The sequence below is a fragment of the Acipenser ruthenus genome, chromosome 5, assembly GCF_902713425.1.
Source record: "Acipenser ruthenus chromosome 5, fAciRut3.2 maternal haplotype, whole genome shotgun sequence".
Taxonomy (NCBI): Eukaryota; Metazoa; Chordata; class Actinopteri; order Acipenseriformes; family Acipenseridae; genus Acipenser; species Acipenser ruthenus.
Genome location: NC_081193.1, coordinates 27,942,450 through 27,967,042, shown reverse-complemented (window position 1 = coordinate 27,967,042; position 24,593 = coordinate 27,942,450). Strand labels below are relative to the sequence as shown.

The 24,593-nt window shown below is 38.2% G+C and overlaps 1 protein-coding gene across 1 annotated transcript in view; it reads right to left on the bottom strand.

Moving 5' to 3' along the window:
• The window catches only part of eys (eyes shut homolog), a 458,209-nt gene that overhangs the window by 349,476 nt on the left and 84,140 nt on the right, over positions 1–24,593 (bottom strand). Inside the window, exons 14-15 of the mRNA XM_034921306.2 lie at positions 18,569–18,822; positions 14,948–15,052 (exon numbers count right to left, since the gene is read on the bottom strand). Of these exons, the coding sequence (XP_034777197.2) occupies positions 14,948–15,052; positions 18,569–18,822 (359 nt within the window). The remainder of the gene's footprint in view (positions 1–14,947; positions 15,053–18,568; positions 18,823–24,593) is intronic.

The window sequence follows — 24,593 nt, the reverse complement described above, 5'->3', positions numbered from 1 at the left end:
TTTTTACTTCTGTCACATTTGGTTGGTACTGTGTGTTGAGGAAAGTGTTAATGAGGTTAGTCATTTCCATAGATCTGATTGCTTTGTTAAATTCCTCTGTTCTGTTTGGAGCCCATCTGTATGTTTGATTCAGATTGTACAGCTTGCTGGGCTGTGTCTGTGTGTTGCTGGGCGGACCTCTACTTTTCAGGAACACAGTGATTTGATTGTGGTCCGACAGGGGGGTTTGTTGCCTGACAGTGAATGTGTTGATAGAGGAGGGGTCCATGTCAGTCATGGCATAGTCGACTACACTTGTCCCAAGAGCTGAGCAGTAAGTGAACCTCCCTAAAGAGTCCCCTCTGATCCTGCCATTAACGATGTACAGACTCAGGGCTTGACAGAGATGCACTAACTCTCTCCCATTCTTGTTTACAGCATGGTCAGGGTTGTTTCTCTGTATTGTGATGGGTGTGAGGTACAGAGGGGTCTGTCCAAATACATGGCTGTTTCCCTCAGTGTTTTTATACAGTCAGGCTCTGAGCCTGTCCTGGCATTGAAATCCCCACACAGCAGCACATTTCCCTGGGCCTGAAAATGGCTGATTTCTGTGTGGAGGGTGTTAAAACACTCCTCATTATAATAAGGGGATTCAGAAGGGGGGTGTATGCTGCACACAGGTACATATCATTTTCACACTGGGTTATTCCCTTGTTAATTTTGATCATGTGTGTGTTTGACCCTGTTTAACTGGGCTGATGCAGTTAGCCAGCTCCCCTCTGTACCACAGTCCCTGCTGCGCCGGACTATGCTGAGTTTAATAGAGGGCACTATTACCTCCCTGTAGCCTAAGGGGCAGTGCGTGGGCACATAGATGTCGCTGGGGGTCGTGGGGGTGTGCAGGTTGGTGTCGGGTGTTGTGCTGTCTGAGGTTGGAGCTGAATCTTCAGGGTCGGTGTTCTTGGGGTTGTTGGATGTAGTGTATGTTTTCTCTATCTCTGCCGCCTCTTTTAGTTGTTTATAGGTTTTTTCGAAGGAGGTCAGGCTAGCCTCACTGCCCTGGATCAACACAGTTCAACTGTGGTAGACATTAATATTTAAGACTGTGCTGTCCGAGTCAGTCTTCTCTTACAAGGATTTGTCTACCTTGGCAGATCCCTCTTTTTGTAACATCGCTGTACTTCTTACACACAGCAGTGTGCCAGGCATTGAGGTGTTCAGTGTAAAAGATGAGGTTGCTTTTCTTCATCTTGTCTCCTGTCCCAGAGTAGTCTGTGTACAGACACTCCGGGTTCTCTCTCAGCACACTCAGTTTGTGCTGCTTCCTGGCCTGTGCACTGCTCCGTTTAGCAGGGTACTGGAACTCCCTGCTCTCTGCAGTCTGACTGGTCTCCATGGCAACTGGGAGAATTTGCTACAATTTGTTGCAATTTCAAACTGTCACTGCCAACTTCTCTTCTGAAAGTAAACTAAGCTTCAAAAGCAAACTACTACTGAACCTTTAATTTTTAGTGGGGTTTGCGAAGCAGGAGTCCCCACTTTAAATCTTCGACATACTACTTATTATTATTATTTGGCACGCTACTCCTCTTACACCGTTTAAGCTAGAAACGCTGTTCAAACTTTAAAACGTGTAGACCGGTCTGGAATAGTGTGCTTGTACACAACTTTTTGATATATTTTATACTTTTTAAACTATTAAGCTTTTTGTCCTTTTTTTGTCCATCTTCATTTACTTTAATGGGACTTTTTTCAACATTCTAAAGCTCCCCATTGTTTAAAAACTCCCAGACTTCCAACATTCTATTTACTGTAAACGATGTAACTTTTGACACAAATCAGCTACTTTGACCACTTTCCCAACAAGTAAGACAAAAAGTGTATGACATCTTCCTCTATTTCTCTGCTATTCAAATCTGAAATCAAAACAGAAATAACTTTTACCAATCAAGAGGAGCACATGTTTTAGTAACCACACCAACTACATTAACTTTTTATAAACTGACATTTTGACCACTTTCCCAACAAGCTAGACAAAAAGTTAAAGGGTATGGCATCTTCCTCTACTTCTCTGCTATTCAAATATGAAATCAAAACAGATATAACTTTTACCAAATCAAGAGGTACACCTGTTTTAGTAACCACACCAACTACGTTTTCTGTGAACTTTTAGAAATAACTGCCGTTTTGACCACTTTCCCAACAAGTTAGACAAATACTTAGAGCAAATGAAATCAAATCAAAACAGGAATGGCGTCTACCAATCAAGAGGTACAGCTGTTTTAGTAACCGCATCAACTTCTTTCAGTAGGCTACTTCCCACTGTTGAATTAACTGTCATAGAACTTTGAGAAATTTCAAATTCTAGCACATTCTAAGCATGAGACAATTAGTAAACAATGTGACTTTTGACACAAATCAGCTACTTTGACCACTTTCCCAATAAAGCAAGCCCCACAACTTTACTTGTAAAGTTACCATCTAGTTGTAGTATTTTTTGTATTTATTAATATAAAATTATAAAATAAAATGATGCTAGTGTAAAAGGCTTACCTCTACCTCTGTAATTTTCTTCCTTTCTTTATTTTACTCATTTCCTTCTTTCTTTTTTCTCTTTCCTTTTCTCTTTAATTTTTTCTTCTTCCTTTAATTCTCTCTTCTTTCCTTCCTTCCCTTTCCTCTAATTTTCTTCCTTTATTTTCCTCTTTCCTTCTAACTTTCTTTCTCTTCTCTTTCCTTTTTCTTTTTCTTTTAAATTTGTCTTCTCTTCCTTTAACTCTCTCTTCTTTCCTTCCTTCCATTTCCTCTCTGTGTTCTTCTGTTTCTTTTGGGATCTTCTTTTGGTGTTTTTATAATATTTAACCATTTTTTTCATATTAAGTTAAATACTACTTTAAGTACTACTTTACATATGTTTCTGATATTAAAATGGCATTTTATATCAATTTAAATTTTCAGGAGCTCATTTTCAGTGAATGCTCTCTCTCTCTCTCTCTCTCTCTCTCTCTCTCTCTCTCTCTCTCTCTCTCTCTCTCTCTATTTGTGACAACTCTGGAAATGTTTGTTATGTTAGTCACTTCCTCTGGAACTTTTACACTGTCTTCTAGCATAAAAGAAACTCGAACTTCCAGGAATGTGGTTTAAACAGGACGGCACCTGTGTGTTTATTATTTACATTGCTTCAAATAAAACATCCAAGATAAACAAACAAAAGCCTAACTCCTTTATGGATTACTAACTACACAAGCAAGTATCCCTAACTAACAGTTCGGGCAGCTAAGCTGCTTACCAGCTCCAAAACACCAGGACTCAAGTCCTACCTTGCACAAAGACTCAGTTCTTGTTTCCTTTTCACACAGCTCCCTCTCCAACTCTCCTCAACCAACAGGTTGACCCTGCCTTTTTTAAAAGGCTCCCAATTGTTTAATTGAAGGCAGCTGTGGAATCAATTACACAATCACCTATTTTATAACTGTCATCTAAAATGGCTGCCCATCAGTCCCGTGGCTTCCTGGGAATTGAAGTCATACCATACCAACAGGACTGCGCCATACCAACAGGACTACATTTCCTTAAAACGGGTACAAACTGCGCAAAATCCGTGGCCCAAAATACCGGCCCTCGACCACAGTGCCCCACACTTCATCACTATATATCTATATAATTAGAGAGAAAACATTTCAAAAGTTTGTAGGAAAGCTTTTACTAGAAAACCCTGTATTGATTGAAGAATGTCAGGATGAGGTTCAATGGATCATTAGGTCTAGACGACTGTCTCTCACTGAACACGGTTTTATTTATGACCAGCTCAAAGGTGAGGCCCGCGAAGAGATTAAGTATGACCCGAAACAGGATAGAGAGAAAGATGGAGGATCGCAAAGGGAATATTCTCATGTATTTATGGCTTTGTGAGATAATGTTAAGAGATGTAATCCAAATGGGGTTCTTAAAGATTCTGTACTAAGAGATTAATTTGCAGAAAATGTGAGACTGTCTACTACGACGAGAGCTTAAGAAAATAGTGCACCAGGATAATGGTGTTTCCTTTCTTTGGGCTAAGGAGGGAGATCGTGGAATTGGTGGTACTAAAAGCTGTCCTCGCTCTTGTGAAGCCAGGGTTGATTTTATTGGAGATTGTGAGGCAACAACTGCTAAAACGGTTAGGGATCTGATTTTAACTGAATTATTAAAAACTGTGAAAAAACAGCAAGATCAGTTAGAAGCAGTGGTTAAAACTGTTGCTGACCTTAAGGGTTTCACAGGATAGAGGTTATAGACGCTCTAATAGTAGGCTTTTGCATATGATGAAACTAAGCAGCCTGTTTGTTACAAATGTAAGAGGTCAGGACATATTGCATGGTATTGAAATGATGGAATAGCAGCACCCAGCCAAACCCAGGGAAATGTCAAGTGGACAGATTTTGGAAGAGGTCCAGGGAAACTGTCGCCCCATGTCGTGAGGAGCCAAATGACAGGAGGGGATCAGCCAGGCTTAATTGATGTGGCTAGAGTCAAATTGCTGAGGTATATCAGCAATTTGGTAGGACAATGCCCGGTCGTTACTGTTGTAATGGGATGCGTGAAGGTCCCCTTCTTGTTAGACACTGGGTCAATGGTCACCACAGTCACTGAATCCTTCTTCAAAAAGTATTTTGAACCCTTTGGAGGGGTTATTGAAAGACTGTGGTTGGCTTACGCTAAAGGCAGCCAATGGGCTGGATATACCGTGTTTGGGCTATCTAGAGTTAGATATCGAGGCTATAGGGAAAATCATCCCTAAGAGGTGGCTCTGCGTTGTAAAAGACCACAGGCTTCATACAAAAGTATCTCCAAGCACTGTACAGTGCATTGCAAAAACACAATACATTTGTATAAAGGTCCCCAGGCATGTCACACACAACTGCTACATATTAAATAGCATATTTAAATAACAGTATGTGTGTGAATATATATATATATATATATATATATATACACACACACACACACACACACACACACACACATACACTACCGGTCAAAAGTTTTAGAACAACCCCATTTTTTATTGAAATTTAAGCAATTCAAGTCCAGTGAATAACCTGAAATGGTACAAAGGTAAGCGGTAAACTGCCAGAGGTTAAAAAAAAAAGTTTAGGTTACCAAAAACTGAAAAATAATGTACATTTCAGAGTTATACAAAAAGGCCTTTTTCAGGGAACAAGTAATGGGTTAACAACTTACAGCTGTTCTGCAGCAATGGAAGTAAATTAAGCCTTGAAAGTTGATGCTAACAATTCCTACAGGTGTCCCAACTTTTGTTGATTATACAAACCCTCTGTCTGTATAAAAGCAGTGTTGTAACAGACTGTGTTACTACACTCTCTTAAGCATTATTTGGACAGTATTGTACTGCAGGAAGTAGTATATTGCTCTCATAATGGTGAGAAAAAGGCAATTAACAAAGGAAGACAGACAGACCATTATAACCCTTAAAAGTGTAGGTCTTTCCTTTAGAGAAATTGCAAAGAAAGCCAAGGTGTCAGTGAGTACAGTTTCCTACACCATCAAAAGGCACTTGAAAACTGGAGGAAACTCTGACAGGAAGAGGTCCGGCAGACCCAAAGCCACAACAGAATCAGAAGACAAGTTTCTGAGAGTCAACAGCTTGCGTGATAGGCGGCTCACAGGACAACAGCTTCAAGCACAGCTTAACACTGGTCGAAGTAAGCAAGTCTCAGTTTCAGAGAAGACTTCGAGCTGCAGGTTTGACAGGTTGAGTGGCAGTAAGAAAGCCATTGCTAAGATGGCAAAATAAGAAAAAGAGGCTCGCCTGGGCCATGAAGCACCGCCAGTGGACTACTGAAGACTGGAGAAAGGTCTTATGGACCCATGAATCAAAATTTGAAATCTTCGGTTCATCACGCAGGGTTTTTGTACGCCGTCGAGTAGGCGAAAGGATGGTTCCTCGGTGTGTGACACCAACTGTCAAACATGGAGGAGGAAGCATGATGGTCTGGGGCTCTTTTGCTGGATCCAGAGTCTGCGACTTGCACAGAGTGAGTGGCACCCTGAACCAAAACTGCTACCACAGCATTTTGCAGCGCCATGCAATACCTTCTGATATACGCCTAGTTGGTCAGGGGTTCATCCTACAGCAAGATAATGACCCAAAACATACCTCCAGGCTATGTCAGAACTACCTTAGAAGAAAAGAACAAGACGGTAGGCTTCAAATCATGGAATGGCCAGCACAGTCTCCAGACTTAAACCCCATCAAGCTGGTTTGGGATGAACTGGACAGAAGGGTGAAAGCAAAGCAACCTACAAGTGCAACACATTTGTGGGAACTTCTGCAACAGTGTTGGGAAGAACTTTCCGAACAATACTTGATTTCCATTGTAGAAAGAATGCCACGAGTGTGTTCGGCTGTTAAATCTGCAAAAGGTGGCTACTTTGATGAGTAAAAACGATTCCATGATTTCTTTATCTCCAATTGTTTATTTGTTCTATGCTTTAATTTCAGAGTACATTGAGACATTAAACTGCGTAAATTTCAATAAAAACTGGAAAAATTGAGGTGTTCTAAAACTTTTGACCGGTAGTGTGTATATATATATATATATATATATATATATATATATATATATATATATATATATATATATACTGACAAAATAAAGCTTACATTTTAAAATTACATTAAAACCCACTAAAAAAGCCATTTTATAAAAGTGTGTTTTCAGTCTTGACTTAAACTGTCCCAGCTTCCCTGACTAAAGAAGGGAGGGCATTCCATAATTTAAGGGCTCTGCATGAAAAAGCTCTTCCTCCTGTGTTAATTTTGTTGACCCTAGGAATAATCAGTAGCCCAGCATCCTTTGGTCTATGAGTGCAATTTGGATGATAAGGGATCAGTAACTCCTGCAAATAACTAGATGCTAATCCATTTAGGGCTTTGTAGGTTAACAGCAAAATCATAAAATCAATTCTATACTGCACAGGGAGCCAGTATAATAAGGCTAAAACAGGGTTTTGGTCAGATTTCTAGCGGCAGTATTCTGAACGAGCTGTAAGCGAGACACCACACCTTTTGGTAAACCAGAGAGAAGTGCATTACAGTAATCAATTCTAGATGAAACAAAGGCATGCATTAGTCTCTCGACACCAGATACTTAAATAAATCGATTAAGTTTGGCTATATTTGTCAAATGGAAAGAAAGATACTTTTGTAATTTGCTTAATATAAGTCTCAAATGATAGATCAGGATCAAAGATGACCCCACATTTTTAATTTCTAGATTAAGATTTAATGATAGATTACTAGGGTTAAGATCATGTAATCCCAATTTTTTTGTTGGTTCTGAGAGCCCACTAGCATAACCTCTGTTATATCTGAAATTAGCATTAAATAATTCTGAGACATCCAACACTTGATGTCTGCATGACAAGCAGCAAGTAACTCTTCAGCAGAAGTATTTCCTGGCTTTAGGGACAGATATAGCTGGGTATCATCAGCCTAGCAATGGAAGTTCACTCCATGTGTGCGGACAATATCACCTAATGGTAGCATATATAATGAAAATATAGAATATAGAATATAGAATAGAGCAGCAAGGGACCTAGAATGGAGCCCTGTGGAACACCACAGACAACTTCAGATCTTTCAGATTTTGCCTTCCCAATATAGACAAACTGAAATCTATCGCAAAGATAAGATTTGAGCCAGGACAGGACAAGGCCAGACGGTCGCACTGTTTTCAAAATGATTCACTGAGATGGAGTGGTCTACAGTATCAAAGGCAGCACTTGGATCTACAAGAATTAAAACTGATGGAAAGCCCAAGTCAGATCTTATTAGCAGAGCATTTACAACTCTGACAAGAGCTGTTTCGTGCTATGTGCAGTACAGAATCCAGACAGAAACTTCTCAGATACACCATTAAGCATTAGAAATGTTTGTAACTGATTTGCAACAACTCTTTCTATAACCTTATCTTACCTTAAGTGCTGAGGGAACTATACTGGAGGAAAGTGAGCCCTTTATAACTTTTAAAATGTTGGTATTAATAACACCAGCAAACATCTTTTAAAAGTGTTGTAAGAATAGTATCAAGAGAGTATGTGGTAGCTGTCATATGCTGAACTAGCACTGACAGTTCTTGTAAAGTAATCAAAGAAAAAGCCTCCATAGTAGCCTTCAGTTCTAACTGGTAATATTGCACTTGAATCCTCCTTAATAGACGGTGTCTGTGTAATCTCATTTTCTGATGTCCAGTATTTTATTTTTAAAAAAGTTTAAAAAGTCACTGCAGCTAAGAGGGGAGCAAATGTCAAGGGTGGGACTATTAAGAGAGGGGGAGGTTAATTAATTTGTCTAGGGTAACAAAAATAAATGTTTTTATTAAATTAGAATAATATGATCTAGCCAATGCCAGAGCCTTACTATAATTACCCAGATGGCCCTTCCATGCAATGTAATGAACATGCAATTTAGATTCCCTCCATCTCCATTCTAATTTACGATCCTCATATTTCAGTTTACGAGTTATATCATTATCATTATAGTATCTAAGATACCCGTCAAGGAGGTGTTGTGGGTATTAACCAACTCATTTACTGATAAGGAGTCAGGGTGCGGTAATGAGCTCAACACACCCACATTTTAATTGTACGGTTCACAATCTTTGTAGATACTGGCAGATTAACCTCAGAAACAATGGCAAGATGATCAGAAATAGTGAGATCTATTGTTATGACATTTCTAACAGCTAAACCACCAGAAATTACCAGATCTAAAGTATGGCCACAATTATGCATGGGACCTTTTACATGCAAGATATAATCCAAGGAATCCAGAAGGCTCAGAAATTCAAATGAGTTAGAATCAGAATCAATGTCAACATGAAGGTTAAAATCTATTCTATTTCTAATCTTTTTTTTAAAATTTCAGTTTAGTTATGAATATTTTTTTAATTTAGTAGGTCACCAATTGTTTTTTTATTATTTTCTCCCCAATTTGGAATAGCCAATTATTCTTAGGCTCAGCTCTGGCCTCCGACGTGTGTGCCGTCAGCTGACCGCTTCTTTACACACTGCAGGCCCACCATGCAGTCACTTCAGAGCTACAGCGTTGGAGGACAACGCAGCTCTGGGCAGCTTAAAGGCAAGCTTTCAATTCAAGATTCTTGCTTTTCATAGGTTCATTATAGTGAGGGTGTTCTGTAGTCACACACAGAACTTTCCTGCTTTAGTCCAACATTTGTAGTTGGCATACTCATGCTAAATTAAATTTTGAACTTTTTTTTTGTATTGCTGTAGCAGCTACCTCGTGTGTATGAATGAACTCTCCTTCTCAAAGAGCAACCATAAAGAAGTGCATCACAGTACAAGAGGCAAATCACATTCAGTGATGTTCACTGACTTAAAAACCACCCAATAAGAAATGGCTTTACTAAAAAAACAGGAAAACAAATCTTAATTATTATTTCTATTGTGTTTTAGTTTCAAACGTTTCTATTTAAGTTTAATTTCCATTTTTGCTCAAATTTCCATTTCAGTTTTTAATACCGTTAACAGAATCATTTCTTTCTGGTTTTTGTCCATTTCAGTTTTCGTTAACGATTATAACCTTGTCCAGTACAGCGAGCTTTCTGGAAAAAATAAGTTAGGTGGAGAAGCCTCAATCAGGGAAACATTGTCATTAGGCCTAAGCCAAGTTTCAGTTAAAGAGAGAATATCAATGTTGTAATTGTGAATAAAATCACAAATTAACGGAGCCTTATTAGACAAAAATATGACATTAAATAAACCTAGAAGTAGATTGGTCCAATCCAGAGCATGTGATTGAGCAGGGATAATAGGGATTTGACTAAGATTACTGTAGCACACACCTCTGTGATTACTCAGTGGATAGCGGGGATGACAGGATACTTTTAACCTCAATTGTAAATAGCTCTTTAGATTCCCTCCCCACCCAATACCTAGTTTATTTTCTATAATGCATAGATTATGTTTTGACCTGTTTTTAAAAACGTATTAGAGCAGTGCATACACTGGCATGAAACCATATTGATTTACTATGACTTGCCCCATTTATATCCCCTCCCAACAAAAGAAAATGGTTGTCCCTGGGTATGAATATCATAAGTGAATGTTGTGATTTACTGTAGCATCAACATGGTCCTGAATATTTACAGTCTGTTTCTGCAGCAGGCTGAAGTGGGTTGGAAACAAGCCCTGGAGACATGCCATACAAAGGAACCGAGTGCTGAATGTCTTAGTTTTGCAAAAGTAGCAGGTCGAGCTCCCATATGGGTCCCAGCTGGCACAGTGAAATTTGTACTAGCTACAAACTATCAAAACCATAGTACAGTAGAGTATTCAGCTGTTATTAAGCCTTTAGGAGTGAATCATTTCCCGGATAATGTAGTGGTAATTAGCTCTTGTGTCCTGGTACAAAAAGGGCTGTTGCATGTCTGTGGCAAAGTGGTTTGCAGTGCGCAGGTGTAGTGGTGATGTGATTATGAAACAGAAGACAGACAACAAAGTTCATGATCCAAACAGGTTTTATTTTTATAATCCTGATCTGCCGCCCCATTTCTAGATGGCCGACTTCCACCTAACTGTGGGAATGAATTGTCAGGCCATCCAGTCCAGGGCACTCTGTTCCCTTTACACAGCACCCTCACAGGTCGGGAGGGAGATTTATAACCAAGAATCATTCTTTCTCTGTCACAATGTCTCAGTAATTAATGTGGGTACTCGTGACATATGGATTAAGCCTAAAACCAGTTTGGGCATCCTACATGTGGCACAATTAGTAGCTGGGGGTGGGTAATGCAGGCTGTAGCAGAGATGTCAGAAATGCCTCAATGGTGTGGTGCATATTCCCTGAATATGATATTAACACCTGAAAGCGTATTAGAAATGTAACTGGACTGATTAATGAAACTGCTGTGTCTTGAGAAAAATGGCCCCTTTATTGCAGACATACTTAACTATGTGACCTACTGAACTGGATGACTAAACAAGGTGGCACCTGGACTGGATTAGGCTGAAAGGACAGCTAAATTATGCACAGATTATTCACAACTGCAACAACAAGCGTTTGACGCCGGGAAGATAAAGCATCGATGTCTCACTGGAGAAGGACATTAAAACATCAAAGGTCTGTGAGTTTTAAAGAAGCAAGATACACCAATGACCTCCTGAAAGTGGCTATTTAGAAGAGTGAAAAGACTATAAATAGCCAAGCAAAACCGAACATTTTGTGCTCCACATTGATCGCTAAACAAGGTGCTGTCACTCTAAGCGAAACTGAAACTCTGGGACTCTGCCTAAAAACGGACCCAAGATGGGACTGCCTAAAAATGGACCCAAGAAGATAAAGCAAGCTGCAAGCAAGTCAATGAACACAAGTGACAAGATTGAGACCCGGCTGGAGGACTACTGTAAAACTTCAGTTATCAGACAAAACCGTCTGGGTCTGCTGTACACCTAAAACCACAGTATCCAAAAGAAACTGTACCCTACCACTTGGGTAACTAAAGATTCAGTGAAGAGGACAGAGCAGACGGGCACTGTTGTGTTGATCTTACTGAGGATTGAAGACTTTGCTGCAGCTGTTTGTTGATTCTATTGGATTGAAAACTTTGTTGCCGAGTTTGATCCGATTTTGGGGATTGAAAACTTTGTTGCTGAGAGTAGAGCCTTTTGTACTGGACACTTCAACAAACTGAGTTTCCAAACCAGCTGACCCAAAAGTCTAAGCTACAAGGAATCGTTGAGTATAATTCCAGTTGCATTTTCCTTTCATGAAACTAAATTAATTAATTCTAACACAATAATCACTGTCTGCTATTATTTTGTGAAACCTTTTTTGTTAGGGACTGAAAACCTCCTGTTTTACCACCATACCATTGGTGATATAGGGGTAAAATGGTGGGTTTTCAGTCCCAAACAAAAAGGTTTCACAAAATAATCACAGCACAGTAATCCACAAGTGCACGGGAAAGTGCTCCGGTTGTAGTACAGTGGTGCTCTGCAGTGCTAGTTGTGCTGTGGGGCCAATGTGAAAAGGCAAAAGAGGTTACAGCAGATGCATCAGATCCTCACCATCAACTTGAATAAAAGCACAGCAAATTAATATCACATTGGTTCATGAATATTTACTAAACAATCACCTTGAAATTGATTACGAGTACAGCGGTCATTTCAATCAAATGTATCAAAAGCAGACCAGGACGTATGACAAGGACATGGTTTATATTATTCAAATTAGGAAGAGATTTACTGTGTATGTTGGTTACATTTTTTTTCTTTTTGACCTGAATTAAACAGTTGCATTTTTCTGCAAAGCCTGGTTTTGTGTAATGCAAACCACACAGTTGCATCGTCCTCTGAAATTCATTAAAGGAATTGAGATGAAAAATGGACAAATTATATTCTACCTTGGGTCTCTTTTTTGTATATTGGCTTTGTCAAAACAATGCATTCTAGAATCAAAATACATACTAGCATAATAAGAAGAAATTAGGAAAGGCTCTCTCCAAAGCCATTTACTCAAGTGGCATTATCATCCACTAACGTTATAAAACTTAATATACAACCAAGTAATTTAATCCAGTGACTCCAAAGTAATTGTAATACCGGTATGAATGTTTTTTGTTTTCCTATTTTTAGAAATTATATATATATATATATATTGTGATAAATGTACAGGAGTAAGTAGTAATGCGACATAGAAGGGTGAAGTTCTATAGTTGCATTGCTACAGGGCAATTTATCACGAAGAATTTGGTGATACATCTTTAAATTACCTCACAGAGTAGCTGCCGTAGGGCTCCACTTCTGGGATGGCTAAAGGGGTTAATTAATAGCAGCTGGAAGGGGGGAGGGGAGCATTATATAAGGCGGTGAATAGTGAGGTACAAAAAAAACTGAACAGCAACAGGGCAGTCGGTGCGGGAGAGAGCGTTATTCTTTGTGTGCAGAAACAAGTGTTTAAAAAGTAAACAACGTGACCAGGAGCGTGGGTCTCGTTTGAAATAAAGCATCAGACCAGGAATAAACGGAATACTGTGGAGGATACCAGCGAAACAAACTATGGACACGGGAAGACAACTACGGTGCAGCAAGGTAGTTGAATTGAACTTTTAATATTCTCAACGGGAGTGTGGTTGGGATTTTAGAAGGAGACCTGGGTCGTATATTTTTACGCTGAGAGCTGTGAGTAAAGACAGCAGCCAAAGATGGTTTTATTCCTGCGGTAACACAAGCGTGGAGTGTGTTGATATTTTTCTAAAAAGCGTGTTCACTGAACTTGGAGTGCAGGGTTCAGGAAATAACCTGCTTGTAAAATAACGCTGGCACCAGAGACTGTACTATTTCATAACAAGTAGCGCGTTGCGCAAATCGTGCTTGTTTAAGGACTGTGTATTATTCAAAAGGATCACCAGGACACGCGGAGATGAAAAATCCCTGCAACATATAACTGTGTGTTGGAACCACGAGTAATGGACTGTTTGATAGAGAGTCAACACAGTTAAGTTCGAGACTTTTATTTTTAGTTGTTGGCTGGAACAAGTTTGTGGTATTTTGAGTTGGCTGTGGAGAAAACAAGCCTTGTTCTTTTCTTTATTTGTACTTCATAAAATGCTGGGATTACTTCATCCTCCTTGCCCGGGACTTACCTCGGGGGGGGGGCACTCTCGATCATTGGTGGACCCTGGAAACTCTGAGCAGGGATAATACAATTGCAAAGGTCAGAAAGGAAAACCTACCTGGGAGTCCTCCGGGTGGCGAGTGGTGGAATTGCAGGCCAGGAGACTTACAAGTGACTGAACTCTTATCACCCCAGAGTGTGTGTGGTGGTGTTTTTGTGTTTGAGTTGGGTGAGGGCTAGCCTTGCCCAACTGTTAAGACTAGGGACCTGAAGCAGTTAAGACTAGGGCCCGGTGAGTGGGCTAGGTTTTTATTTTCTGGCAACCCCCTGGAAAGTTGTATTTTTTTCATTGTAAATAAACCCTCACTTAGACTTCATTTCCTGCCTCTTGTCTGGTCCTTCATCAGGTTACCACCCCGAAACAGAGCTCCAAGCTCACAATATATATATATATATATATATATATATATATATATATATATATATATATATATATATATATATACACACACACACATACAGCTATGGCCAAAAGTTTTGCATCACCTAGAATTTTAGGATTGAGAATTTAATATATATATATATATATATATATAAAAACATTAGAGACTTCAAACCATAATATTAATACAGTGTTTCATGTTAGATTTTGAAAACTACAAAGCGGTATTTAATTCAATATGTTAACATAACATTATTCAGGAGGTTTCATTTGACTTTTTATGAAGCAAAATTAGTTAATTCTATAGGTTGATGCAAACCTTTTGGCCATAGCCATGTGTATATGTGTATAGGTCTTCAAACGTCATCCAGATGGATGGGATAATATTTACTAAATGTAATAACGTTGTTGTAGTTAAAAAATCAAGCTGGGAAAGCCAGTCTGACTAAGCATTTTCTTATAATAAAAGATTGGATAATACAATTGGGAATTTCCTAATATTATTTTTATATTATTTTTTCGAAGTATTTTTATTTATTTATTTTTTAAGTAATTTACAGCTGTCATAGTATAAAGAACTATTTGTATTTATATTTGTATTTATCTTGCTCTTAATTGTATTATTACTTGTACTGTGATACTTGAAATGTATTTGCTTTCGATTAGAAGTCGCCCTGGATAAGGGCGTGAGCTAAGAAATAAATAATAATAATAATAATAATAATAATAATAATAATATTTATTTAGATTTTTTGGGGTGCTTTTCCAGAATGGTTGGTTTTCTTTGAAACAAAATGATAATCCATTTGAACAAATGCACACATGACATTTGGCTCATGACATTATCTTTTTAGTTGAGTCCTACTTAAAAGCGTACTTACCAAGTGGGCAAAGACATCTGAAACCATTGATAAGATCTTCACAAGTGCCTTCATTTAAACAAGGTGTGGACCAACAGTCATCTGTGTTTTCAGAACATTTTCTCCCTGAGTCAGCAGACAAAAATTCATATAGCACCAATTATAACCTTTGAAGATGTTGGGCTTTATTCACAAAGCTCTAACAATTGCATTTGTAAGTTTTATGAATGGAAGGAAATACAATCTTTTCATTTTGTTTATATAAAAACGTTTGTCAAAGTATCACTGCAGTCATGTCTTGCATACTATTATACTATGTGCTCACAAAACCGATAGAGTATTATGTGTAGAAATGCAATGACTAAAGTTATATATTGAGGTTTTGAAAGCCATTTAAATGTCCTCAGGTGTCCGTAAATGGTATACCTGTAAAGGCACACAGTGGGTAATTGTTCACAATGTGCTCGGTAGTTTGGACTTGACTGCACTGGCAATATATTGTATCCTTAGTTTTCCATTTATGCAGGAAGTAGCTGCATCTCAGATGCCTGAACTCTCAGAACATCAACTGAGTGAAATTATCATACAGGATGTTAATAGTGATAAAACAAAATGTCAGATTATTTTAAAACTCAAATACATATGTGAAGTGAATATTTTGTGTTATTTTATTTAGTTTCTCTTCTTTCTCCCACTGAACGCAATTGTAGGTTTTTTTCTTTGTATTTTAATTCTTGCCCTTTTTTAAAAATCTCCCTAAATTCTTCTGTTACTGGTCTGAGGTTAATTTGTTTCTGAATTTGTGATCATTGTTTGGTTGAATGTCCATATCTTTATTTTGAATGTACTTCTTCTCCATTGTACTGTGTTTTGTTGTAGAGAGAGAGTGATAATGCAATTATTAATATTATTAAATATTTTTTCCATATACCGTCGTATGTACATGAAGATTACAAGGATACTTTTTTTCTCCATGGCAACATATATATATATACACACACATCAAATGTATCATTAGCAGCGTTTACTTGCACAAGTCATGACAGGTTTCTTCACGACCTGTTTGTCATACTTTTCAGGAAATTCTTTGTGCAGTTCTGATGTAGGAAAAAAAAAAATCGGCCGTACCAATGCAGATTACTCAATTGATAGTCATTTAGGGGAGGGTATATTTAAATGGCCATGTCTGCTTACTAAGTAGGAAAAGAACGACTCTGAATATCGTGAGGAGAGCTCCATACGTCGCCATGAAGATAAAAACATTTAACAAGAGAAATGAATTCATGTGTTGTTGCGCACACTCTGAATTACGCCGCGCATTAACTACTTGTTTGTCTGGTTACCTTCCACCCCCCCCCCCCCCCCCCCCCCCCCCCCACAATTATATAAAATATAATTTCTTAAAGTGTTATTACTTGGGTGTGTAATTTATATTTCTGAGCGTTTGTGGACATCTAAAAGTTACACTTCATTAACACTAGAACCACCTTTTACAATACATGTTTTTATTTTGACTATAACCTACAATATTCAGTTTATATATATATATATATATATATATAATATATATTATACACACACACACACACACACACACACACACACACACACACACGCCTGTTATCTCTACTGGACCAGGCAGCCATCAATTCCTTCGTATAGTTCAAGGTAGGCAAGATTTCATCTTGAAGCGAGCCACAGCGCTTCAGCAGAAACATTTCAATCAAAGCTGCAGGCTGCAGCAGCTCAACCTGGATTCTGTGCTGCGAGTGACACACACGCAAGATGAATCATATGTTACTTTCGTTTTAGATTTAATAAAAATACTTTTATTTTTACAGTTTTTTGTATGTACATAAACCTGTTTACACACTAGTTCCTTTTGAAATGTTTATTTTATTATAGTTTTTCTTTTTTTTATTTTAAGTAGTGCTTTATATGTGGCAAGTTAGAAAATAAACCTTTTTATGTTTAATTGTTCATTTTAAATACGGCGTTTCGGCTGTGCAGATGTTTGATATGATGTGCTTGAATAAAACTTTTGTGTTGTAGCCGATAGTTTGTCTTTCATTTTAATACTGATGGTGTTTAAAATCGACCGGTGGTTGTAGGTATGAGTATAACCACGGCGGTTCTAGTGGTGAAGTAGTCCATTAATGTACAGTGTCTGTTTTGTACGGCCTTTCTGCTGAACAGTATGTGATATTAAGTCAGAACAACTGGATCTTGACTGCTGAAACCTCATTAGCTACAAGCATGATTCCTGCTCCAGTTTACATGGGTTTTTACAGCTATTTTTATCATGAGAAAGCGATTGACCCTGCCCTTAAAGTCCCGCTGCGAAAAGGACCTCCTTTTGCTGTTTCACAATGTATTTGTGTGACAACGTCACACAGTCATGACTGTACAGTCGATTTTCATGAGCATGTTAACCCAGCCATTGTCAGTACCTGGAAATCCCAATAAGTCACTGATTTCATATGTTCATAGTTAAACAAAACAAAAAAAAAAGTCATGGATGGATCCCCTCTTAAATTGCATGTACTAGAAACAAGACTCACATTGGCATGTTAGTACAAGTTACTAAGCCTGATAAATATGTTTAGAACATGGAAAATATATATATATATATATACATTAGCATGGTGTCATGTATTTAAATGGATAACAGGTGGGTCTAGAAATAGCTCATTCTTAACATTATTTGAGCTGTATTAACGTCTTCTCAGGGCATGATTCCTAGGTAATTGGCTAATGCATATTAATATGGAAATCCCATTCTGCATTACCCTCATTTTTTTGATCTGACTGTTGCCATCTTTTGCCTCTCTCTCTCTCTCTCTCTCTCTCTCTCTCTCTCTCTCTCTCTCTCTCTCTCTCTCTCTCTCTCTCTCTCTCTCTCTCTCTCTCTCTCTCTCTCTCTCTCTCTCTCTCTCTCTCTCTCTCTCTCTCTCTCTCTCTCTCTCTCTCTCGTCTGCCCTGAAATAATGTTATTTTCTTTTCGTATGTACCAGCTCTTAAATGGGTAAACATGTTCATAACTGGCATAATCATTTTATTTTCCCAATTATGCATAAATAAATCAGAATTTACAACATTTACAAAAGTCATTCTCAATAGGAATCTTAACAAATGTTGTTGTGTCTTTTCCGCCTATATCAAAGTATAGGTATACAGTATAGCCCAGGCTGAAGTTCTCCTTCAGTTAAATCCTAATTTTGACGATAAGAAACTAGGAGAAAAACAGCAGGTTTTTACTTGACAACTGTCTATGCCTGAAGCCTGCTATTACAATCAAATTGCTTCATTTGACAAAGAAGCAATTGTGTGCTGTTCTACTTCAGTTTATTAATCAAACTTCAAAAAAGCATCCACATTACTAATTTATCCTGTAGGTAGAAAATATATGCAATGAACGGTAATTGTTTCTGTTAAATATTTTCAAAGTCTAAACTCCGTAAGCTACGTAATTATTATTATATGTAATTATTGTGCCAGTAGTGAAAGGTTTTGACATAAATATATTGTTAGAAAAAAAGGTTGTAAGCATGGTCTCTTAAATATATATGTGAACCAATTTTACATTCCACATTCATGAAATAAAGTAAAAGCTTCACCAGAATCTCAATTGTTGTGACATACCTTCAAATCCTATGGCACACTGACATGAGAAATCACCAATTAAATCCACGCAGGTGGCTCCGTTTTCACAAAGTAAACTTGTACATTCATTAATCTCTGTTTCACAGAAGTGTCCTTCATATCCAAGCATGCAGCGACAGGTGTAATTGTACAGCTGGTCCAGACAGGTGCCATGCTCTGAGCACAGGTTTCCAATGCAGTCATCAATGTCAGTTTCACAGAATAATCCAGTAAAGCCATCAGGGCATATACACCTAACAGCACCAAAACAAAAGAAACCACATTAAAGTGATTTGTTACAAAACATAACAATAAATAAACCATTTGGTTTATATAGATTCTGTAATGGCATACTACTTGTTATAGTCCTGTACAGCTATGGCCAAAAGATTTGCATCACCCTATAGAATTAACAAATTTTGCTTCATAAAGTTGAATGAAACCTGCTGAATAATGCTACGTTAACATACTTAATTACATTTTTTCTTTATATGTATTTGTCTGTATACTTAATGAAAAACTGACAAATTGAAAAATGTGACATTTCGAAATCCAACATGAAACACTGTACTAATATTATGGCATCCGGTAGACTTTTGCGATATCATTTTGTAGTTTCTTGATTACATGATGTTCAATAAAAGATCTAAATTATGTTCACAGAATTTTAGGATTGAGACAAAAAAAAAAAAAGTAATGCAAAACGTTTGGCCACAGCTGTATATTATGTTGTCGGTTTTTCAAACAATCCATCTGAAACTAGTAGCTTGACCATAACTTTTTATGATGTTCACAATTGAACATCTAGTAAATTACTCAGGTATTTTATGCAACCTCTACAAAGTCACCAAAATAGACAGAAGGTTCATATTGTGGGACCTGTTCAAACTACTTTAGGGATGTCCCTCCAAATCAAATTCTGCATTCCTCAAAAACAGCTTGCAATTACATTAAGTAAAGAATTAAATCTGCTAGAAGCGGATAAAGACAAGAGTCCCCGAACATTTGTGCCACTTAACTTTACAAAAATATATCAATTGATTGTATAGTGTTCTCCTATACTGTAGGTCACTTGCTGCTGTAGTTATTTCTCAATATAACACTGTATCTTGTATAGAATCACAATATACTGTTGCTATATATGACTTTTTATCTATGATGCTGAAAGTCAAGCTACTAGTAGTTCTAATCTATGTGAAATATAGCAACACTAAATAAAACAATGGAAAACTAAGAACTAAAGATGTTCAATAAAAGGGGGACGGGGCAGTGATGAGGTTACTCATGCTAATAAGAAGTAACAAGATTGATTTCATTCTGTGGTTATCACTCATTTAAGGGATTGTACTAGAAATGTGTTTACAGACATGCTCAAATTTGTTGGTACCCTTACAGCTCATTGAAATAATGCTTCATTCCTCCTGAAAAGTGATGAAATTAAAAGCTATTTTATCATGTATACTTGCATGCCTTTGGTATGTCATAGAATAAAGCAAAGAAGCTGTGAAAAGAGATGAATTATTGCTTATTCTCCAAAGATATTCTAAAATGGCCTGGACACATTTGTTGGTACCCCTTAGAAAAGATAATAAATAATTGGATTATAGTGATATTTCAAACTAATTAGTTTCTTTAATTAGTATCACACATGTCTCCAATCTTGTAATCAGTCATTCAGCCTATTTAAATGGAGAAAAGTAGTCACTGTGCTGTTTGGTATCATTGTGTGCACCACACTGAACATGGACCAGAGAAAGCAAAGGAGAGAGTTGTCTGAGGAGATCAGAAAGAAAATAATAGACAAGCATGGTAAAGGTAAAGGCTACAAGACCATCTACAAGCAGCTTGATGTTCCTGTGACAACAGTTGCAAATATTATTAAGAAGTTTAAGGTCCATGGAACTGTAGCCAACCTCCCTGGGCGCGGCCGCAAGAGGAAAATCGACCCCAGATTGAACAGAAGGATAGTGCGAATGGTAGAAAAAGAACCAAGGATAAATGCCAAAGAGATACAAGCTGAACTCCAAGATAAAGGTACGTCAGTTTCTGATCGCACCATCCGTCGCTTTTTGAGTAAAAGTGGGCTCCATGGAAGAAGATCCACTTTTGAAAGAAAAACATAAAAAAGCCAGACTGGAATTTGCTAAAATGCATATTGACAAGCCACAATCCTTCTGGGAGAATGTCCTTTGCACAGATGAGTAAAAACTGGAGCTTTTTGGCAAGTCACATCAGCTCTATGTTCACAGATGAAAAAATGAAGCTTTCAAAGAAAAGAACACCATACCTACAGTGAAACATGGAGGAGGCTTGGTTATGTTTTGGGGCTGCTTTGCTGCGCCTGGCACAGGGTGCCTTGAATCTGTGCATAGCACAATGAAATCTCAAGACTATCAAGGCATTCTGGAGCGAAACGTACTGCCCAGTGTCAGAAAGCTCTGTCTCAGTTGCAGGTCATTGGTCCTCCAACAGGATAATGACTCAAAACACACAGCTAAAAGCACCCAAGAATGGATAAGAACAAAACATTGGACTATTCTGAAGTGGCCTTCTATGAGTCCTGATCTGAATCCTATCGAACATCTATGGAAAGAGCTGAAACTTGCAGTCTGGAGAAGGCACCCATCAAACCTGAGACAGCTGGAGCTGTTTGCTCAGGAAGAGTGGGCCAAACTACCTGTTAACAGGTGCAGAAGTCTCATTGAGAGCTACAGAAAACGTTTGATTGCAGTGATTGCCTCTAAAGGTTGTGCAACAAAATATTAGGTTAGCGGTCCCATCATTTTTGTCCATGCCATTTTCATTTGTTTTATTATTTACAATATTATGTTGAATAAAAAATCAAAAGCAAAGTCTGATTTCTATTAAATATGGAATAAACAATGGTGGATGCCAATTACTTTTGTCAGTTTCAAGTTATTTCAGAGAAAATTGTGCATTCTTTGTTTTTTGTGGAGGGGTACCAACAAATTTGAGCACGTCTGTATGTGTTTTAGGACAGGTGACATGATTTAACTGTCATATATATATATATATATATATATATATATATATATGCAATAAGGCCCTATATATGTCCAATATCAATCAATCTATTTTATGTAGTGCCTTTCATAGTGGACCACCATCACAAAGCACTTTATAAGATAGTGAGGAACAATGCATAGTACATTAAATACAGGGCATAGTACATTAAATACAAACAGTAAAAAAAAAACTCCACACAGTGTGAACTGTTGTTTTGGTCAGGAGGATTAAATTGATCTCTTTCCCAGAAATCACTGATATAATCTTTTTCTGTGCCAAAGCCCACATCACTACCAAGCAATGTCCAAATTTCAAAAATAAAATCAGTAAAGAAAAGAGGGGAAAGGAGGGTTGGATATAGGTGTGGAGTTCTTCATCCTACGAAGAAACCATATTACAGGTAATCTTTGTCTTTTGACCTTGTCTGATGAACTCAACACAGTGTGAACCTATACCAAAGCATTCAGCAATAGGGTGGTGGTAAAAGTTAGCAGAGGAAGATAAGGCATACATCGAGTAAAGTAGGCTGCAAATAAGACTTATTAAAGCTATAACGCTAAAAAAGGTCTCGGAGGCGGCACAGGTAGCATCATGGCAGATGTCCTGTATTGAGCATATTTTAGTTTTGCCCCTATATTAACCCTACCTAATCCCGCGGATTTTAATGGATACTGAAGATGGTTTCCATCCTAGGCTGCAAACATTTAACTTGATTTAAATGTGTCTGTTTGGAGACAGATGTGCCTTGCTTTTATGATCCTTCTACTGAGATCACAGTCACTAGAAATGCAGTGACATTTTTCTTTCCTGTGCCAGGGTCTGAACTGTGGTAACCTAAATAGTTAAATGCCAGCTGAGGCTCCCCTGGGGTTTCCTTGGGGTCTTAGGTGGTAGCCCCACCAAACACTCTAGCCACCCTAGGGTGGGACCTACAGAGTGGCATTCCCAGCTATGTAGCATGTTGGAGATTGCAGCAATGTAAGAACATAAGAAAGATTACAAACGCTAGGAGGTCATTCAGCCCATCTTGCTCGTTTGGTTGTTGGTCCCTTATTGATCCCAGAATCTTATCAAGCACCTTCTTGAAGGATCCCAGGGTGTCAGCTTCAACAACATTACTGGTGAGTTGGTTCCAGACCCTCACAATTCTCTGTGTAAAAAAGTGCCTCCTATTTACCGGTCTGAATGCCCCTTTATCTGATCTCCATTTGTGACCCCTGGTTCTTGTTTCTTTTTTCAGGTCGAAAAAGTCCCCTGGGTCGACATTGTCAATACCTTTTGAATGCTTGAATCAGATCACTGCATAGTCTTCTTTGTTCAAGACTGAATAGATTCAATTATTTTAGCCTGTCTGCATAAGACATGCCTTTTAAACCCGGGATAATTCTGAACATTGATGGAGGGTAGGTAGAATCCCTGACTCCAAGTCGTGCAATGATTTTGGATCGCACCCGAGGATGACATCTTCTCATTCATCTGTATGATCTGAAACCTGAAAGTTTCCGACCTTTAATTTATAATGTGTTTATTTATTCCATTGACCAAGTAGGGTTTGTACTTGTTAAGATAACTATAGCTCTTTAGTAGTTCCCCATCAGTCTTCAGGCAGCTATCATCAGCCGTAAAGTATTGTGGAAAACATTGTCCTGTTCTAGACAGCAGACCGCTACTCCACTGTAGGTACAGAGCACCACTTCCACTATTTCGAAACCTTTAGGCCCAGTGAGGAGCTAAGAACAAGACTGGCTCCCTCACAATTTACTATCCAAATATAGTTGGCATATTGTCAGGGACGAGTATGCCTACATATCCCAGTCGACAAAGAAATTGATTGGATTGTGTGCCATGGCTGATCCATGTTGAATACTGGAGCAATTAAAGTGATAAATGGTGTTCCTCTGTAGTGAGAGGGGGAAAAAATACTCTTGTAAACTAGAAGTTGAATAAGCCCTGTAGCAGATCTGTGTGGGTGTTTTTTTTTGTCTGGATTGTAATGCCTTTTGATTGAAGTATTCCCTTGTTTTAACTGGCAAATGGTTTTCAGCGCACAGAAGATTGCTCGAAGTCAGGATGATCATAGTGAAGGTGTTAGTTGTGGTAACTACTTCTCTGAAAAGTCTGCTCCTTGAAAACTGCCACCTCGTGGGTCCTGTTGTAGCTCCCAAAGAAACCTTGATGTTGAAAGAGACTGGAAAGATATATATATTTTTTTAAAAAGGGACACCCCTATGTGTGTCATCTGTGGTCTTGCTTCTTACCAAGGAGCTTACTGCTGCCAGTGTCCAGAAATTGCTGAAATAGTTGTGCTGTTGGCCTGGCTCCTATCTAGAAGAGGCTTGACAGCTGATGGCTTGTGACAATCCTATCTTATGTGAAATACACTCCAAGATACATTCTTCCTGTAAGTGCATAGAATTGGATTCCCAGAAATGCAGAAAATATGCTGTGCAGAAGCGATATTTCCCTGTAGACCAATAAGCGTCTGTCCTGGAAGACAAAAGAAACGAGTCTTCTTACTGGACACCATGGTTTTAACCTACCTTCTCTTTGTTTTTTTTCTTTTGAGTCTTCTGTGTCGGTGATTTTTTATCACACAAACACGAATCCCTGCTACACAGAGCAGGGCAACACACTGGAGTGGAGGGGGCTGTTACATACAATAAGCATAGCTAACTGAAAGCTAGAAGGGCTACATATATATATATATATATATATATATATATATATATATATATATATAAACAATATAGGGTATAAACCACGACGGGCCATGCTGTTCTCATGATATATACCACGCCTGGGGTGGTGTGGTATATATCATAAGAACATAAGAAAGTTTACAAACGAGAGGAGGCCATTCAGCCCATCTTGCTCGTTTGGCTGTTAGTAGCTTATTGATCCCAGAATCTCATCAAGCAGCTTCTTGAAGGATCCCAGCTTCAACAACATTACTGGGGAGTTGGTTCCATACCCTCACAATTCTCTGTGTAAAAATGTG